Raw genomic sequence first — 20,993 nt, 5'->3', positions numbered from 1 at the left:
TGTCTTATTTTGGAGGAAACAGGGTATTACCAAGACAATGGTCAGATAAAGGAAATTTGAGTCTGGGCCAAAACTGTAACCTGAGAAAGCCTCTCAGACCGGACCTTCCCAACTTCTCATGAAGATAGGAAACACATCCAGACTTGCAAGTTTCTCTTACTATAACCTTATAAGAAAGGATACATCACACTGGATTCCTACATGGCATTAGATTCTTAACCTGATGTATTTTGGAGGGCACACACACGCACACAGAGTGAGAAGGCCGGTGCTCTGGATTGCCATAGCCTGTTAGTTGTTGTCTTCAGTTATTGTTTGGCTTGTATGATTTTTAGATTTTATTAGCCCCATAAATTGATAAAACAATTCTTGTCTACTGTCTGGAAGTTGAGTTATGGCAACTGGACTTATTTTCTAGTTGGTTTGAGATGTTCCACTGCTTATCCAAACAGCTTCTTCAGTCTGAGACCAAGTTGCTTAGGGGAAACTGAGTAAGCAGAGAGTCCTTGGAATGTGCCAACTCTTAACATTAAGGGTATTCCTGCACCCATCTCAGGGTTTCTGTGCTGGGATCTCAATGAAGATTCTCACTCATCCAGGTACAATTGTCTGGAAATTGAGTCAGGGCGTTTCTGTTCAGTTAATTGTCTCTACTGTTCTGCCTTAAGAAAATTCCCTGGATTGATGCCTTGAATATCTGCTAAAGGTTGTTAGTCAATGTTGCTTACCTGGGTGGGGAAAGATCTGGGATAATTACATGCAAAAGGGGGATTATTGTTCTATTCATGAGATATCCTGATTCAGCTGTCCTGGTACATCGACCTTCTCAATGCAACAGAATCTCTGCTTCCTTAGGTACAAGATCACAGACCGTGACCCACAATGTGGAGGGCCCTATTTTCCGCTTTGTACCTGCTGGGCGTTTTCCTTGAGAGCTGCAGAGGACGGAAGCTGCCAGCCTTTCAAGAAGGTAAGGGACTTACAGTGGCAGTAGGGAGAGATCACGGACCTAGGGAGCCCATGTTTAACAGGCCAAAGATTGATTGCTCTGAGGGTGCTGTCCAGAGCAAATCAATGCTACTGTTGTGACCTAGGCCCAAGTAGTTATTACAAGGCACAATCAGTCCTAAACAAACATATTTTATTAGAACAGCTGAGAATTACTTCATTCTCAGTTTAGTCCAAATTAATTCTAAAACAAATCCTTCATAAACAGTCCTTCGGCCTTATCACAAACCTTTGTCTTCTTTGGCACCCTGCCAAAGGCTTTTCTTGACAAAACCCCACAAAACAAATGTAGCAACGTTGTTTTCCTACAAAGATCCCAAGAACTGTTGCTGCTCTTTTAAGCCTTATGGGAGGGGCCAATCATCTCCTGGCCTTACTCCCAAGTTGTCCCTTTTGCTTTAGCTGCTCTTGCCTTATGGCAGCTCTTAGCATGCATGCACTAGGAGCAGGCTCCTCCTATTCCTCTGCCTCTCTGCTGTCCGCCTCTGGAGGCTCTGGAGTCTGCGCATCACTCCCAGACGGCCCTGGCCCCATCTCTGCCTCTGACGCAGAGCCCTCGTCCGGGCCTTCCCCTGACTCCGGGACTGGCCCATTGTCCTCCCCAGCCTCCTCACTGTCCAACTCCGCTGCCAGCTCTGCAGGCTGCTGGCGGACCACAACAGCTACTATTAATGAGTAAAATCAGTGTTGGTGCAGTTCAGATCCCTGATAAAGGCTGCTTTCTTGGCATTTGGTGGGTATTCGCCTTTGCACATCTTAAATGCAGCTTAAATTCAGATGGGTGTCTCTCTTCTATTGCTGCAGGCCATTGTACCAGTTTATACATGAACATGCACACGTACACTTACACTTACAGGCAGATACAAAACTGAAGCCAGGAACTTCCTTGGAAAAATGTTTGGCTTTAAATGAATGAAAGCAGAGCTCTGCTATTTATTAAGATGCCAGCTGCACAAATGGAATGACGGGCAGCTGAAACATTTATCTAAACTCTCTGTATTTGCAAATTCCAAAATTGACTGGATGGGAATTTAGAAGGGAGAAAACTACAGGTAGTCCTTGACTTATGACCAATCATTTAATGACCATTCAGAATTAAAACAGCCTAGGCAGCCTTGGTTATACAGCCCATAAAGCACTTCCGGCTGTTGTAAAATGTGTTGCCCACTCCCTGTGGTCACAGGGCTGCATTTTGGGTGCTCAACAACCAGCTCACAATAACTTTTGGTTGCACCATAGTTGTCCCAGGCTGATAATTTGCAACATTTCTTGCTAGTTTCCTGTGTGGTTGTTTTTTGTTTTTTTGCCAATTTCTGGAAAAGCATTTGGGAGAATGAATTCAGACTTTTGGCAGCAGTCACTTTATGACGGCTATAAAAATGGTCATTAAAATCAGGTCCGGTCATGATGCTCATACTTATGAGCATCATGGGTTACATCCGCTATTCAGGTCCCAATTGTAGTCATAACTTGAGGGACTACCTGTAGGAGCCAGTTTCCTCTTGGCATCTCTGGGTCCAAATTCTGGACCTTCTGCCTTCTCTCATTAGCACCGGCTCTCTTTCTCCTCTCCTTTTGTTACAATAGCAGCATCTTTGCTGCTTTTTTTGGGGGGGGGGGAGCTTGTGGCCCTGGGCCCCAGTCCTTCCAAAGCTTCTGTCATTAAAAGAAGGTACCAGTAAAGGAATTCAGAATTTTGTGAAAGGGTGAGACAGACAGGTTTCCAAGATCCAGTTTAGATATCCTACAACAATAAAGTAACATTCATGGAATCCTTGCCATGACTATTTCTTAACTTTGTCAACTTTGAGAGGCTAATATTTTGCTCATTGGCACGATCAAGAATTATTGTGATGGTGTGGTTTCAATTAGGACCAGCAATAGACTCATTTTAGCAAGTACGATGAAGTGGAGAGGTCACTTAGCAGTGACTTATTTAATTGTCCTGATGTGGATATAGTCCAGAGTTGCAGGAAGAAGAGTGTAGGAGGAGAGTAGGCAGAGCTGGAGGGTGGAGTTAAGTGCGTCATCAATTAATTAAGAACAATTAATCAGTGGAACAACTTGCCTGCAGAAGTTGTGAACTCTCCAACACTGGAAATTTTTAAGATGATGTTGGATAACTATTTGTCTGAAGTGGTGTAGGGTTTTCTGCCTAAACAGGGGGTTGGACTAGAAGACCTCCAAGGTCCCTTCCAACTCTGTTATTCTATTCTATTCTATTCTATTCTATTCTATTCTATTCTATTCTATTCTATTCTATTCTATTCTATTCTATTCTATTCCATTCCATTCCATTCCACTCCACTCCACTCCACTCTATTTGCATTGCCACAAGAGACCCAACCCCTCCTAAATGCCATTGACCCTTATCTGCCAGCAATTTAGTGTTTATTTTATTTTATTTTATTAAATTTCTATACCGCCCTTCTCCCGAAGGACTTGAACTTTATTTGTCCAGATTCTTGTGTATAGGCTTGAATAAATCTTCTACGCTACAACCTTATGAATGATCCTGATTCTTTGTGCCTGACACAAGGGCTCCTTCCCAGGAGCAAAGAGACAAAGAAGTTTGGAAACTTTGATATGCAGGAAAAGGGCAAAGGTGAACCCCGCCCCTCCCCCAGCAGTTTGCATGGTATATGTAGTAGTTGTACAGATAAGTACAACTACAGATAAGAGCCTTGGTAGTACAGGGGTTTAAGGCACCCTGTTATTAAGCTGGTTATTAAGACCAGCTGCCTGCAATTACTGCAGGGTTCGAATCTCGCCAAGGCTCAAGGTTGACTCAGCCTTCCATCCTTTCTAAGGTAGGTAAATTGAGGACCCAGTTGTGGGGGCAATAAGCTGACTTTGTATAAATCTACAAAAAGGATGAAGGCTATTGCTGAGCACATTGTAAGCCGCCCTGAGTCTCCGGAGAAGGGCGGCATATAAATCAAATTAAAAAAAAAAAAAAGTACTTTACTCTGGCAAGATTCTGTCTATAGGCAAGCAGAAATTAAAAAAAAAAAAAACTAATTGTAAGTAACTCCTCATGTCATTGTTGCTTCCTTGGGCCTCACACCTGCCCTTTAATGGTCTTGGGAAATCAAATCACACAGAAAGGGGGTCCACAAATCACCATAGCAGAAATCTGTTTAAAGAAAAGTAGCATATGGGATCATGTACTTCAAGGACAGTTGCAGTAGGATTGACTACTTTTTTGGGTTCCACCAGGAATCCAGACTATAGAATAGACTGAAAGTAGAAAAAAATATTCTGGATTATGGCAGGGACAAACCTTTCCACTTGTTGCCCAAATTCCCTCCTGTAATTGTCTAGCAGTCAAGCTCAACTTGATGGAGACTAACGTTTTCTTAAAATCAAGGATTAAAAATGGTTTTCTTTCCTCCTCCCTCTAAAGAATGGGAATTGAGTTTCAGCCGCTTTGATTTTTTTTCCGAAGCATGTGGAATTGATGGACTAGGCCTAATTTAGGATAGAGCTCATCATGGCTTAATGACTGGATGCAATTATATAGAGCTCTTAGCACTCGTGGTGTTTTATAGAGTGCAAGCTGGTCATTGGCTATAAAATAAAAATACTGTTAAAAACTACAAATGGGAACAAGACGATCTTGCCCCAAGGAAGCACAGAATCTAAATGTGGACCCAACTGAAATAAGAAAGAAAGGGAGAGGAAGGTGCTGGAGGTCATTAAAGAAATATGTGAACCATGGAGCTCCATGTTCGAATCTACAAAGAACAACCGAAGAGAAAATGCCACCGAGCATTTGAAAAGCACCTTTTCTTTACCACGGATAGTCAATCTTCTCAAATTGACCTTGGGGCCTAGATCTCCCTCTCTCTGCTCCTGTGCTCAGCTGACCAAAATGGAAAACCTGCAATGAATCATTCCAGCAAAAGAGAAATCCAGAGTTCCCATGAAGGTTGGTAGCCGAACCCTTGAACTGAACACTTCAACACTTGCGTGCCATGCATCTTCCAAAGAAGCTCAATTCCCCAAGAACATTCAGGCAATTTTCAAAGAGAACCCAAAGTAAATTGAAACCCAGCTTGGAATTAAGGAGAAATTATCTGATAGTAAGAACAATTAATCAGTGGACCGGTTTGCCTTCAAAAGTTGTGGGGAGGTTTTTAAGAAGAGATGGGACAGCCATTTAAACCAAAGGGTAAATATCTCCTGCCAGGGGCATGGGGTTAGACTCAGTGGTGAAATCCAATTTTTTTTTTTACCACCGGTGCTGTGGCATGGCTTGATGGGCATGGTGTGGCTTGGTGGGTGTGGCAGGGGAAGGATACTGCAAAATCCCCATTCCCTTCCCACTCCTGGGGCCAGCCAGAGGTGGTATTTGCCGGTTCTCCAAACTACTCAAAATTTCCACTACCGGTTCTCCAGAACCTGTCAGAACCTGGTTGGGCTAGAAGACTTCCAAGGTCCCTTTCATGTTTCTTACTTTGTATGCTGTTATTCTGTTCTTTACTGTGTAGAATCTAGAGTTTAAAGGTGTCAATTGCTGGGCTTTCTCCATTGTCTCTAGTCCTAGAAGGGCAGCTCCCAGTTGTATAATATAAACCAGATGCAAACATGTGGATCACCCCAGAGCACTCCAGATTGTGTTATGAGGGAGCTGTGGCATAATAATGATTTTTCAGTGGTGTGACTCCAAACACCCCCCACTGCCACCCCCTATATTAAAATAAGGGCTTCTTTAAAACTTTATCAAACCCCAGATCTGCCCTGGAAATGAGCTGAATGTTTCAACTCCTGCCAGTTGGGTGACGTCGTTGCTGCAACCCTCAGAAGGAAAAAAAAAATTAAGAACAAAACCCTCCAAACCACAAAATGATTCCCTGCCTCTGATGTAGACCTTGGCCAGCTGCTGAACTAATCTGTTGCCAGTTCTGATTGACAGGAAGAAGGCTCCTTGGAGCTGCTAGCTCAGCAGTCTTTCTCGTTGACGGATAGCGGCCTGAACAGCTCCTGGCGGTTTGCTGCAGGCCACCGCGAGAGATGCTGGCAAACTGGCAAGGGGCTGCCGGCACCCCGCTTGGGCTCCAAAGTGTGGTGACCTCAGCTGTCAATTCCATCTGATCCTCAACTCCATTTCCTAACAAGGAGATGGTTCTATCGAGTCTAGAGCTGGCCCGTTATTGTTGGGAGGCCTCTGAGTGTGCAATTCTGCTCCTTCGGAATGGTACAGGGTCACATGGCAGGTGTTCATAACACAAGCAGTGGATTTGTGCTAGGGGCAATGTAAAAAAATCCAAAGGCTGTGGCAATATTAAAGAAGGATGATGTATCTTAACGGGGGAAGGCTGCCTGCCTTGTGTTTTGCAACGAGAAAGGCTGAATTTGAGATTCAGACCTTGTAAATGTATAATGCAGTGTTTCTCAACCTTGGGGACTTTATGATGTGTGGACTTCAATTCCCAGAATTCCCCAGCCAGCATGAATATATATTAATATATTCGTTTCATTTTCTTGTCCACAATGCTTAACAGGCTGGCAGTGGTTATTTACTACATTGCCTTTTGATCAGGGGTGAAATCCACTTACCTTCGCTACCAGTTCACAAATATGAGCGCGCACACTGCCTCCATGCATGCACAGAGCCTTCTGCGCACGCACAGACGGTCAAAAACGGGACATGATGATGTCCGGGCGGGTGGGTGGAACCTCCCGCTGCCGGTGCTACCAGTTTGCCCGAGCCAGATAGAACTGGCTGAATTTCACTACTGCTTTTGATATCTCAGCTGAGTTTTCAGCCTTGCAATTCACTGGAAGCTACCCATCCAAGCATTGACCTGGCCTGACCCACTTAGCTTCCAAGCCCAAACTAGGTCAGAGAGATGTTCTCACCTGCAGCCACCAAAAAACAAACCCAGCAAATGAGTTCATGTACCAAGCTGATCTTCAGAAGCTAACCAACATTAATACTAAGGAGCCCTGGTAGCGCAGCAGACTAAAGCACTGTTATTAACATCAGCTGCCTGCAATTACTGCAAGTTCTCACCAGGCTCAAGGTTGACTCAGCCTTCCATCCTTTCAAAGGTGGGTAAAATGAGGACCCAGATTGTGGGGGCAATAAGTTCACTTTGTATAAATATACAAAAGTATGAAGGCTATTGCTTAACACATTGTAAGCCTCCCTGAGTCTCCAGAGAAGGGCGGCATATAAATCAATTTTTTTAAAAAAATACTAGCCTAGTTTAAACATTAGTAAAAGCACCTGCCATGGTTTTACCTGTCACCCTGTGTAAATCCAGCTAGAGAGGGATATGTCAGTACAATACAAAAATAGATGCCATGTCTCTAAAAAGTGTGTAGAGAAGAGCAACCAAGATGATAAAGGGACTAGAGGCTAAATCATATGATGAATGATTGAGGGAGCCTATTAGTCTAGCCTATTGGACAGAAGGATTAGAGATGACAAGTTAGTTGTCTTTAAGTACTTGAGGGGTTCTCACAGAGAAGAGAGGGTCAACTCATTCTTCAAAGCACCAGAGGGCAGGACAAGAAGTAATGGGTGGAAGCTTGTTAAGGACAAACCCAACCTAGAAGTAAGGAGAAATTTCCTGAGTGTGAGAACAATTACGATAATCAACAAAACCGCTTTCTTCCCAGAGTTGTAAGTGTGCCATCACTGGACACAGTTTTCAAAAATAGACAGGACAATCATTTGACCAAGATGTATCAAATTTCCTGCCTTGGAATAGAAGACCTCCAAGGTCTCTTCCAACTCTATGATTCCATGTTCTATATGTTTAGAAGACCCAATGTCTTCTACTCATACTACCTCCACCTCTTCTCTTTCTTTCCTTCTCTCTCTTCCTACATTTGAAATATTGAGCAAACTTTCATCATAACTTGAAGCTCCTCCAGAGTCACATGAAGTCATTTCAGGGAAAGTGCTAGTCTCCCAATTAATCAGCCCCTGCAGTGTGCTCAGAGTTCTAGGAATGCTCTTAATGTGCCTAATGACCTTTGAAAACAATTTGCTCAGAGGCTCAGTGGGGGTGGGGTGTGTGTGGGGGGGTCTGGCCAGTCTCTCTTCTATCATTGTGGTTCCTTTTTGGTCTTCTGCCTGCCACCCAACACAATACCCAACGATGCCTTTGTCTGTATATGCCTTGGTGGAAGGCTCATAAACCATCTTCCTTTTCTTAAGCTCTCAGAGCAGACAGGTAACAGAGGTTATCCTTATCAGGTCCACATTTTCGAGGTGTCATGTGCCTCCTGCTGGCCAAAATAAATAACAATGTCTTTCGAAGATCAGCTTCTCTTTTATATGCTCCAGACTCCTACTTTGGGGTGGGGGGGACACACCTCATCCCAACTGTGGTCAAATGTGTTGCCTCTTCCCAGGGTTAAGAAGTTAAGAAAAAGTGCGAGAAGAAGACTGTAGCAAGCCATTTCTATATTATTGACATGCCCATGAAGTACCAGGAACTGGGTTTGATTTAAGGAAGTCTATTTTAGACCAATTTGGTGGCAGAATCTTGCCTTCCCTCTCCCAGTTAAACTATTGAGTCAGATACTACCTATTCTGTACCCATGTGTTGTTGTTTTTTCTTGCCTACAAGAAAATACAGAACCTTATTTTTCTCACCATTGAATTTTTAGATAAGGGATAGTCTGTTGAGATCCTTCTGTATCTTGAGCCTATCTTCTGGAGTGTTGGCTTTCGGATCTAATTATCAATAGTTCTCAAATACTCCTTGGCTTGGTAGCTTGGCATTTAGGGACATTGTGGGATAAAACACTGAAATTGTCAGGCCACACTTCTCACCTCCTCAGTTTGCAAATGTTTCATTGTATCCTAAAGGGTTTTGTGTATTGTAGTTCCACAGGAACACAGATGATTAGGGGACTGGAGACTAAAACATATGAAGAACGGTTACAGGAACTGGGCCTTGCTAGTCTAGTGAAGAGAAGGACCAGGGGAGACATGATAGCCGCCTTCCAGCACTTGAGGGGCTGCCCCAGAGAGGAAGGGGTCAAGCTGTTTTCCAAAGCACCTGAAGGCCAGACAAGGAACAATGGATGGAAACTGACCAAGGAGAGATTCAACCTGGAAATGAGGAGGAACTTTCTGACAGTGAGAACAATCAATCCATGGAACAGAAGTTGCCTTCGGAAGTTGTGGGAGCTTCATCACTTGAGACTTTCAAGAAAAGATTGGACTGCCATTTGTCAGAAATGGTGTAGGATCTCCTGCTTGAGTGGAGGGTTGGACTAGATGACCTATAAGGTCCCTTCCAACTCTGTTAATCTGTCTGTCAAAGGTTTGGAAGTGTCAATTTTCCCAAAATGTCTGGACAAATTCTCCACTGGGAGGGCACCTTGTGGGGTTAATAGAACCCTAATCTTAAGAGGAAGCATTCTCCTGTGATCCTCCATGCTACCATCACCACCACCACCCCAAAAAAAACTTAACATCCTCTTCTGATCTCCTGCAGTTTTGCCCCCTGGCCTGAGCCAGACAGGCCCAGCAGAGCTTAACAGGCCAGGCCCTCCGAAGGGGAGAGCAAGCAGAGATGAACTTGGAGGCAATCCGTTCTGCTTCCTTGCACATCGTTGCTCATTTGTGCATCTGTCTTTGCTCAGCAGCAGATGTACTTATTCCAAGCACATCCGTGGTTCCTGCAAGTCTTGAGATCGTCTCAATTGCTTCCCTGAGCTGGGGAGAATGGAACGGAGGACCTAATAGCTCCGCTTATAGCTTCAGATAGTGACTTTTGCTTTTATTTTGTTTTGCTTTGCCAGACTCTTTTAATTGGGTTGGCCATTTGCCACCTGGCCTCCCTCCCTCCTCACTGAATGTATCCCGATCTTTTCTCACATTCATTCTTCCTGTCAGATCTGCAATACAATATCTGTACATTTCGTGGCAGCTCCATATTTTGCTGCTGAAAATCTGGCTGTGTTTGTGTGTGTGTGTGTGTCTAGGCCTTAAATCATAAAGGGATGCTTTATCTTCCCAATATTTATCCTGCCCTCCTCCATCTCACACAGTTTCCCATCCTCTCGCCTCCAAAGGGTGAGAGTTATGAGCTAGAGTGCATCTATGCAACAACACACAAGCAAAATTGATAATACTGGAGCTGTGGGAGGAAGCAATGTCGGAAGGGGTGAAGCCCCAAGGAAAAAATGACTAGCATCATTGACAAAGATCTCCTGTCTCCTGCTTCTCTATAAACTGAAGCTTTTAGGTTTGGTTTTGTTTTTAATGCAGACCAGCGTTTTTCACACTTGGCAATTTTCAGATGGGTGGATTTCACATCCCCGCATGCTGGCCAGAGAATTCTGAGAGAAGATGTCCACCCATTTGAAAGTTGCCAAGTCTGGAAAAACGCTGATTTAGACTCTTTTCCTTTTCACTGGACTTTTTACTAGACTTTATTTCATTCTGATGAAAGAAAATCTGCGTTTTGGACATTTGATTTTGAGAAGGGGATTCTAGATAAATTTTCATGGATCAAATAGATCCAATACTTGGCTTACGACCACAAATTGAGCCCAACGTTTCTGTTCCTACATGAGACATTTGTAAGGTGAGTTTTGCCCCATTTTATGACCTTTCTTTCCACAGTTGTTAAGTGAATCGCTGCAGTTGATAAGTTAGTAACCCGGTTGTTAAGTGAATCTGGCTTCCCCGTTGGCTTTGCTTGTCAGGAGGTGGCAAAAGGTGATCACATGAACCCCGGATGCAGCAATTGTCATAAATATCAGTCAGGTGCCAAGCATCTGAATTTCGATCATGCGACCATGGGGATGCTGCAACGGTCATTAAGTGTGAAAAATAGTCGTCAGTCACTTTTTTTCAATGCTGTTGTAATTTTCAACAGTCACTAAATGAACTGTTGTAAATTGAGGATTACCTGTACTTACCTGGCAGGGAAGATACCATGGTCATGAAGGTGGTTTTCCCAGGTGAGGCTCATCCGTCACACTTCAGGGGTGCCGACCTCTGCAATTTTCTCAAATGCTCTAGGCATGGGTTTTAGTGTAGTTTTTAATAATACCTTAAGGTTGGTTCATTTTATTCTTTGTAACTATTTTTCACTTGTTTCTATAATTTGTAAGCGGCTCACCTTGTAGGGCAGTTGGTGGCATAGACATTTAATGCATGCATGCGTGCGTACATACATACATGCAATGGAATCTTCTTGTACTGCTTTAACATCAAGGTAGCCGAGCAACATGTGTGAATGTCCTGTCTTTTACTACATCATGATCCGAGGGTCCCCAGCCCCCGGTCTCTGGACTGGCACCCGTCTACAGCATGCCAAATTCAGGCCACGCAAACAAGGAAAGCCCCATCTGTGGGATGCAGGCAGCATGTGAAATCATGCCCCTTGCGGTCCATGAAAAAACCTCTCTCCATGAAACCAGCCCCTGATAGCCAAAAGGTGTGCGGGGGGAGGGGCACTGCCATGGTCCAGTGGTGAAATCCAAATTTGTTCACTACTGGTTCTGTGGGCATGGCTTGGTGGGCGTGGCGTGGCTTGGTGGGCGTGACAGGGGAAGGATACTGCAAAATCCCCTTTCCCTCCCCATTCCTGGGGGAAAGATATTGCAAAATCCCCATTCCCTCCCCACTCCTGGGGGAAGGGTATTGCAAAATCTCCATTCCCATCCCACTCCTGAGTGAAGGATATTGCAAAATCCCCATTCCCTCCCCATTTCTGGGGGAAGGATATTGCAAAATCCCCATTCCCTCCCCATTCCTGGGGGAAGGATATTGCAAAATCCCCATTCCCTCCCCACTCTGGGCCCAGCCAGAGGTGTTATTTGCCGGTTCTCCAAACTACTCAAAATTTCCGCTACCGGTTCTCCAGAACCTGTCAGAACCTGCTGAATTTCACTCCTGCCATGGTCTCTTAATTGGCCAGGGGTCTTCCATTCATTCCCCAAATAGGACAATGGGAGGGGGACTCCACCAGCAACCCTCAGTGGCACTGCGACTGTCCTTGCTAAGCGGGATTCCTACGTTGGAGAAATTGTTGGAGAATTCTCCATCCTCTGAAAACAATGTGGAAAAAATTCAATCACCCCTTTTTCTCTGCCTGCAAAATTTGAAAGGCCAGTCGTGACTTGCTTCAATCTAAATGAATTATCCCCATTTAGATAAGAGGCAGGAGGAGGCATGCTAAAACAGGGGCTGTGGGGTAGAGAAAACAGGTGTTATCTGGAGAGTTTGTGAAATTTCTGCAAAGGACCATCTGTCGTTGCATATTAAAAAGTCCATCTGGACCCTTTGCTGCACAGCAGAGATGGCCTTTTGAAGTTCTCCCCCAAATTTCCAGGCAGAGAAATGGAGTAGATAGTTGCTCTGAACTTCTCCAGGGGGAAAGAGATGTTCTTAACCTACTTTTCAAGGACACGACTCCCTGTGGAGCGTGGCACAAATACCACAAGAGGGATTTCCTCACAATATTATCCCTGGGGGTTTAATGGAAAAATGGACAGCCAAGGCAGCTGTGGAACATTTTGACGATTGCCTAGTGACAAAAGAGAACATTCAGATCTTCGCCTGGAATGCTTTAAATTAAATAGCTAGGTTACAACAATGTACTTAGTTTGGTTCTTGAATTAGCTCATTTCCTCTGCTCCTACAGCACACTGAACCGTAGATTAGACTGAATGGGCTTTTGATTCGAGCAGTCAAAGTTTAAGCTAACTAAGAGTAAAGTCGCTACTTTCAGCCCTGACGGTTGAAAGAATAATGCAGAATTTAAAAAAGGGGTTCAAGCAGCTTCCCCAGATTTGAGGGAAAGGGAGAGACAGATCAATAGCACCCTCCCTGCCTATTTGTCCTGCAAAGGATAGTTGCCCCCTTGGAGTGGACCAGATCAAACAACATTGTGATACATAATAACAGAATCTTGCAAGACTGTGGTTTACTTCAGAGGTGGGTTTCAGCAGGTTCGGACCAATTCTGGAGAACCAGTAGTGGAAATTTTGAGTAGTTCGGAGAACCGGTAGTAAAAGTTCTGACTGCCCCGCCCCCATCTATTCTCTGCCTCCCAAGTCCCAGCTGATCGGGAAGAAATGGGGATTTTGCAGTATCCTTCCCTTGCCATGCCCAAGCCACGCCCACCAAGCCACGCCCACAGAACTGGTAGTAAAAAATTTTGAAACCCACCACTGGTTTACTTCCCCTCCTTCTTATGCTCCAGTGAATCAGGTTTGTGTTTGCATGAGTCCATTCTGAATACAGGCAGTCCTCCACTTACGACCACAATTGTTGCCCAAAGTTTCTGTTGCTAAGTGAGACAGTTGTTAAGTGAATTTTGCCCCATTTTACGGCCTTTCTTGCCACAGTCGTTAAGTGAATCATTTCATTTATTAAAGTTAGTAAAACCGTTGTTAAGTGAATCTGACTTTGCTTGTCAGAAGGTCATAAAAAGTGATCATGTGATACCAGGACACTGCAACTATCGTAAATACTGCATTTTCTAGAAATGTAAAATCCACAGTGGAAGAAAACTTTTTCACATCTTGTGTCTTCTCAATAAATTTCCAAGTTTGTTCGAGGACACAGATGAAAGTTTTTTACTGTTAGAAATCTTGTCCAACTTTGTTCAATTTTGTGACTGAGTACTCTCACAGTCTGGTCAAATGAGCTGCAGACACAGAGACCACGTTTATCAGGACTCCAGTCAAGACCCGAAATTGGTGGGTTGATAATGTCACATTCTGTAAAAGGCTAACTGAGCCCGCTACTCCCATTTCTGTTCCTTCTGAATCCTTCTTAGAGTGCTGTGCAGGATACTCATATTTCCAGAGATGAAGGTTGCCAGTTGCCAAGGGGTCAAATCAGGGGTGAAATGCTCCCGGTTCGGACTGGATCGCCCGATCCGGTAGCGATGGAGGCGGGTGGTTCGGAGAACCGGTAGCAAAAATCCCTGCCCCCCCCATTGCCCAGCTGAGCCGCGCAATTATCAGAGGCTTTTTAAAAAAAATTTAAAAGCATTTTTTCTAAATCCTCTTTGGCTGAAAAAATGCTTTTAAAAGTTAAAAAAAAAAGCCTCTGATGATTGCATGGCTCAGCTGGGATCATCAGAGGCTTTAAAAAAAAAAGCTTCTGTCGATCAGGCAACTCAGCTGGGATTGTCAGAAGCTTTTAAAAGCATTTTTGTTACCACATCTTCAGCTGAAGAGGTTGTAGAAAAAATGGTTTAAAAAGTAAAAAAGAAAAAGTTGGCTAGGCCCACTCAGTCATATTACCCCCCCACACACACCAAGCCACACCCACAGAACCAGTAGTAACAAATTTTACATTTACTGGTTCAAATTTTGATCATGTGACTATGGGGATGCTAAAGCAGTCATAAGTGAAAAAAATGGTCATAAGTCACGCTTTTCAGTGCCGTTTAACTTTGAACGGTCACTAAATGAACTATTGTGAGTCAAGGACTAGCTGCTTTCCAGGAATTAAAGAAAGGTCCAGCCCTCTTCGCTTATGTAAGGATTCTTGTCCATTTCCCTCAAGATCATCTCTCCAATTCTCTACAGCAGCATTAAATTTTTGCTTTCAAGACCCCTTTAACTTTGAAAAAAAAAAAAGAACTTTTGTTGGTATGGGTTACATTGAATGCTTATTATTATGGTTCGTCGCACACTCTGCCAGATGTTCAGGCTGGATTTGGCTTTTTTGTCCACCATCAAGTCCTTCCCAAGGACCTGGGATAGCCAGATGTGGATGTTTGACGGTGTTAGAGGTATTGTCGCAGGATGTAAGCTGTACCAAGTAAAGCTGCCTTTTGCAATTGACTTGATGATCATTTTGTCAATGCCGCTGATGTTCAAATGGTGCTCCAGTTGTTTTGGGATTGCACCCAACGCACCTATTACTATTACTTTTGCTTTCTTTTGTCGTTCCGGTTGGAAGGTCCCTTCCCACTCTGTTATTTGGTATTCTTATTCCTCACGGCTATTCTCATAGTCCATTATTCTTACCTTCTAAACTTATCTGATCACTACCACCTACAGTATCTTGGTGAGAAATTCCATTGGTTAATTAGACAGGACTTTCTACGTGTCTGAAACCTGGTCCTTGAGACTTTGGCATCAAACATGGCTATAAAGTTTAGTTTAGTTTAGTTTAATGCGATTTATATGCCGCCCTATCTCCAATGGACTCAGGGCGGCTCACAACAATAAAATGCACAATTGCACATTAAAACAATATAAAATTAAAAGTCCAAATTAAAACAATTTAAAATCAATTTAAAATCTATTAAGAAACCTCCCCCCATCAGTCCAGGCTACAAAATAACCAGGTCTTCAAATCACGGCGGAACGAGCGAAGGTCAGGGGCCATCCGGAGCTCCAAAGGAAGTTGGTTCCAGAGGGTGGGTGCACCCACAGAGAAAGCTCTCCCCCTGGGGGTCGCCAGCCAACATTGTCTGGCCGACGGCACCCTGAGGAGGCCCTGTCTGTGGGAACACACCGGGTGATTGGAGATTGTTGCTGGCTGCAGGGAGTCCGACAAATATCCCGGGCCTAGGCTATGAAGGGCTTTATAGGTGATAACCTATAAAGTGGTGTAGTAGCTATCCCTGCCCTACCTGTTACTACAACTGATGTCCAAGGAGTCTGGTAATGTCTTTTCTGACTACTTCAGTTTATTAAAGCTTTTGTGAGCTACTACCCTTAATAGAATTAGGGATAGGGCTAGTTGGAAAAGGTGCTAGCAAACCCCTGATGTTTTAGCTGTCATGGACCGGGGTGAAATTCAGCAGATTCTGACAGGTTCTGAGAACCGGTAGCGGAAATTTTGAGTAGTTCAAAGAACCGGCAAATACCACCTCTGGCTGGTCCCAGAGTGGGAAGGGAATGGGGATTTTGCAGTATCCTTCCCCTGGAATGGGGTGGAAATGGAGATTTTGCAGTATCCTTCCCCTGGAATGGGGGGGAATGGGGATTTTGCAGTATCCTTCCCCTGCCATGCCCACAAATCCACGCCCACAGAAACAGTAGTAAAAAAAAAAATTGGATTTCACCACTGTCATGGACTAATAGGTCCCCTGTATTAGGACATAAGTTCTTGTGCTCCATTCAGTCCTCTGAAACTCTTCTTTGTTTGCTGGCAGACTATAAAACAGACATTCCATCCTTCATTGCTTACAGACCTGTTATTTTTTAATTGGCTAAAGATTGCTGTAAACAGCAGACGCCTCTTACTTGCTGCCCTGTTTGTGTTTTCTCCCCCTTAACTGCTTTGTGTTGCACCAGTGACTATTTTTAAAATAACAACAAGAAGAAAAAGAATAAGATCATCATCCTCAACAAGAGTCCAGGTGTTGCAATGCCCATGCTTGCTATAGGGAGAAAACGCTGATGGCCCGGGATCAAAGGAGCAAAGCAAAACTGCCCCCCTCCCTCAATTTAATCAAGCATGAAAAGGGTCACTTTCCAAGACCTGACAGAGTTGGATATGTTTTGCTTTGTTGTTCTTTCAGCTACATCTTTATTGATTTTTATAATAAAGGTTTATTGTCCTTCCCTTTGCAGAGTCTTCTTTTTATTATTTATTTAAGAATCCATACCTTGGATGCAACAGATGAGAAAGTCAGTTATCTTATGCTTGCATAAAATAAATGAATGGAAATAAGTGAACATTGTGGAACAATTGTGTTGGTTATCTGTTCAGGTGTTCATGAAGGAAGTGTGGTAAAGGAGTTTTAGCGAGGAAGATATGACAGGGAGAAAGAAGCAAACATGGCCAGTCAGGCGAATCAATTGACATTTCGAAGCTCTGCTACAAATCTTCTCTTGTGACCTGATCACGTTACTTAGAATAATGTTTCTCAACCTTGGCAACTTTAAGACACCTTGTTCTGCCCCAGCTCCGGATTCCCGAGGATATTGACACACACGAATGGTCCTTATCAAATTTATTAAGTAGCAAGAATAAACCAAAGTCCGGCAAAGGTTGGCAACCAGCCCAGAAAACAAGATATGATAAGACTTTTCCAAAAATGCTCTGATGATAATTACAAGTTGTTTCCAGCAAGAAACTTACTAAAGGCGTGTGACTTAAATAGGCTAAGGGAGTGGACAATTATCCTCAAGCCTTACTCTCAAGGAGACCTCCTCCTCCTGAGTAGCCACTCCTGCCTTTTGGCAGCTTTGCATGCTCAAGCATTGAGGAGAGGCTCCTCCACTTCGCTCTCTCTCCACTTGAAGGAGCCTCTGGAGGTTCTGAAGGCCCTGGCTGAGTCTCTGCCTCTGGCACCACATCCTCTTCAGCCTCCTCGCTGTCCGACGCGAGCGCCGGCTGTGCAGGCTGCTGGCGTGACACCACACCAGCCTCCTCATCGTCGGGATCAGCCATGATCTGTGCAGGCCGCTGGCGGGCCACAACACACCTGGACTTCAACTCCCAGAATCCCCCAGAATGGTACAGCTTACATGTTGGCTGCAGAATTTTAAGAGTTGAAGTCCACATGTATCTATATTGTGTCCCTTATTCAGATTATTTCTTGCTACTTTTCTGTGGTTGGGAGATGCATTGAGGTTCTTCCTTATAATGATAACCCTCAGAACTCTGATCCGGCAAGATTTCCTCCATGGATCTCCTTGTCTTCCCTTCTGTTTCTAGGCTTTTTCTCCTCTATGTCCCAATCAGGATTTGGGTCAGAGAAGACAAGAGACAAGAGAAGTGACCCCAACTTTTTTCTCCTACTCTTCTCATACTTGTGGAGTTCCTTTTTAAAGTCTGGTCAAGAGATGTTATTGATCAGCGATGCTCACTGAAAATCATGCGCCTTTGCAGATGTTCCACATTACCATCACTGGTACCAGCCCTGCACAATAGCTTCCTATCTAGGCTTATTATATATCTAGCAATGTGTTTGCTTAATCATGAGCTGCTGAAAAATTCAAGGACGTCTTCCTAAAGACAGAGACAAAAGGAAATAATTGCAATGAACTAGATGCTCCCAACCTTAAATTTTGCCTGTTGTTTTAAACCAGTCTCTGAATTTCAGGCATCACGCTTGCTGCCCTTCAGTTGTATGTAAGGCAGCAGTTGCTAGGGAGGAAGAAAAATCTGAAGAGAGCTGTATTCCTCCTGTCTAGTATGCAAACCTCCCAGATACATCTGGTAGGCCAGAATGCAGAAAACATTTTATTTGTTGAGAAATGATGCTCCTTTCCCATTCATCCTTGCTTTCAGAGCTACAGTCCCGCATTCTTACATTTCAATGCGGCTTTGTATTTTATAATGGAGAAAGCAGCTACCATATTTTTCAGAGTAGAAGACACACCTTTTTCTCCCCTAAAAGGGGAGGAAATCTTATACACCGAAAACAGGCATTTTTGGCCTCCCAAAGCCCTACCCTGCTCGTTCCATTTTTGTGAAAAACAGGCCCGTTTTTTGCCAAAATGGGGGCATTTTTGCCCTCTCCCAGCCCCCAGGAGCACTCTGCAAGCCTCTCAAACCCTCTGTGTGCCTCATTTTTTGCAAAAACGGCTGAAAAATGGCCCATTTTTCACACAGAGGGTTTGGGAGACCTGCAGAGTGTTCCTGAAGGCCAGGGAGGGCAAAAACGTTTTTTTTCTTACTTACCTCTTCAAAATCTTGGTGCGTCTTATAGTCTGAAAAATACGGTATGTCTTTTGTGATGTGATATTCCATCATTTTGTGTTTTTTTTTTCTCTGTCTACTTTAATTTCCACCCCCTCCTCGCTCAGGACCCAAAACTGGCAGCATTTTGAATAGGCATGCATTAGTACACACAAGTTTGTCATTCTTCGTATTTCCCATAAAATTCTGGAACTTTATGGTTTTGCTGGACATGGAAATAGTCACCAAAGCAGCACGTGGATTCAGCTTGGTAGGAGATAAGACGGAAAAATTAAACAGGGGAGGAAGAGATGCCAGAAATTGCATCCCAGAGATAGCTATCCCAGAGATAAAAGCTACCCCATTAAAGCCAACTCCCATATGTCACTCTATGAAAGGGGCTCCCACTTTAATCCCTTTTAGTACAGCACATAACCCCTGCTTTAATAGAATAGGGACGCAAAATAAGTTTGATGTAGTGGTTAAGTTGCTGGAGCAGAAACCAGGAAGTTGTGAGTTCTAGACCCACCTTAGACATGAAATCTGGCTGGGTGACTTTGGGCCAATTATCAAGAGGTGGTGAGTTCTAGTCCTTCCTTAGGCATGAAAGCCTAAGGGGGACCTTGAGCCAGTCACTCACTCTCAGCCCAACCCATCTCAGAGGGTGGTTGTTGTTGTGGGCTGTAGGAAGAAATATCCTTCAGGGTTCAGCTCCAAGTGGGGAAAAAGACACTGGAAACATGGAGACTGCTTGGAAAGATGGTTTAATGGTGGACAGGATCACATGGTTTGAGTTCCTGAACAGAAAGGAGAGGAGATGCAGCGAGTCCCCGGGTTTTATGCCCTCTCTGGCTTTGAACTTCCTCGGGCCCCGAAAGAGTATCCTGATTGGTGTCAGACTCCCAGGGGTGGGGGTCTTAGCTAGCTAGCCTTGCTGGCTGATGTAATCTTCCCAGGTGCCATGTGGTGAGTTTCTGTTGCTAGATGAGTCCTATTGTGTTGCAGATGATGGTCCATTGACAAAGATGGGAGGGAATTGAGTTTCTGCCCCTGGCCCATTGACAAAGGGTATGGGGGGCAAGAAGAAAGAGCCTTGATAGTACAGTGGTTTAGTGCACCCTGTTATTAACATCAGCTGCCTGCAATTTCTGCTGGTTCGAATCTCTCCAAGGCTCAAGGTTGACTCAGCCTTCCATCCTTTCTAAGGTAGGTGAAATGAGGACCCAGTTTGTGGGGGCAATAAGCTGACTTTGTATAAATATACAAAAGGATGAAGGCTATTGCTTAACACATTGTAAGCCGCCCTGAGTCTCCGGAGAAGGGCGGCATATAAATTAAATTAAAAAAAAAAAAAAAGGTGGAGCTGCTTCATTTTTAAAACATGCTTCTCCATTTCTCATCCACGGAAACATAATATTCTGCCTTTTTAATATTTCCTAAAATATTTCATTCTTCTAGGAAAGGGGTGGGTGCTAACTTCCTACGGGGGAAAATAGGAGGAGGGAGGAGTATTAGGTAAGTGTTTGGGTTACTTATAAAATAATAAAGGCAAGATAAAAAAATCTACTAAATAAAATAAAGTGGTTGCTACAGAACAGCATGTTCAGGTGACATCATAAAGTGGACAGCATTATATGCCAAACGGGGCAGAGTGCCACAGAACACTGACCTTAGTTATCATTCCTGGCCCCAACACAGTTTCTCTTCTCATCTTTTTGGCAAAGTTCCAAAAAGTCAATGTACAGTAGTCCAAATGATGACAATAACCGTGCAAAGGATGGGGCTTTGATTGCATACTATGTGGACTTTTTTTGGAGCCCTCCTGATTTCCTGATCCTCCTCTATATATTTCTCCTGCTCAGAAATTCTTCCTGCTCTGAAATATTTTAAGGTTTTCCGGGAATTGCCAGACACCTCATTTTAACACAACCCAAGACCTTTCTTTGTTCCTTGCAACAGCAATAACTTCTGGTCCTCCATGAGCAATGTGTTTACTCTGACAGTTTCTTGTGTTGTTTTTTGTTAACTTATTGAAAATGTGGTTATTTCCATGGGAACGTTGATGATCTCTAACAGCTTGCCTGTGTGTTTGTTTATTCATTTATTACGTTTTTGTCTTGTCTGGAGATGCATACATTTCTTCAACTATTTTGCATAAGGAGGAATCTTCAAATCCTTAGATGTTTGTTTCAGGCCGGCTTTTGATGGCAACATAATGCTCCTATCTGAAGCTGCTCAGTTTCTCCTGAAGTATACAAATAATTAACTGGTCTAGTCAAGAGAATCTCATAGCCTAGTGCAGGGGTCAGCAACCTGCAACTCTGGAGCCGCATGTGGCTCTTTCCCCCCTCTGCTGAGGCTCCCTGTCACTCAAAATATGCATCACAACCGCCAATGTGCG

General features: G+C 43.9%; 1 protein-coding gene across 8 annotated transcripts in view; it reads left to right on the top strand.

Moving 5' to 3' along the window:
* COL16A1 (collagen type XVI alpha 1 chain) overlaps positions 1-20,993 on the top strand; it is a 292,947-nt gene that overhangs the window by 16,218 nt on the left and 255,736 nt on the right. For all 8 annotated transcript variants that reach the window (XM_087876808.1, XM_087876807.1, XM_087876811.1 and 5 more), the window contains exon 2: positions 856-970. In XM_087876808.1, coding sequence (XP_087732934.1) covers positions 883-970 — 88 coding nt within the window. In that variant the 5' untranslated portion in view covers positions 856-882. The remainder of the gene's footprint in view (positions 1-855; positions 971-20,993) is intronic.

This window comes from Pantherophis guttatus, chromosome 10 (genome assembly GCF_059756535.1).
Source record: "Pantherophis guttatus breed Tessera chromosome 10, ASM5975653v1, whole genome shotgun sequence".
NCBI classification, from domain to species: Eukaryota; Metazoa; Chordata; class Lepidosauria; order Squamata; family Colubridae; genus Pantherophis; species Pantherophis guttatus.
Note: the sequence above shows the minus strand (reverse complement) of the source record. Positions and strands in the feature narration are given on the sequence as shown.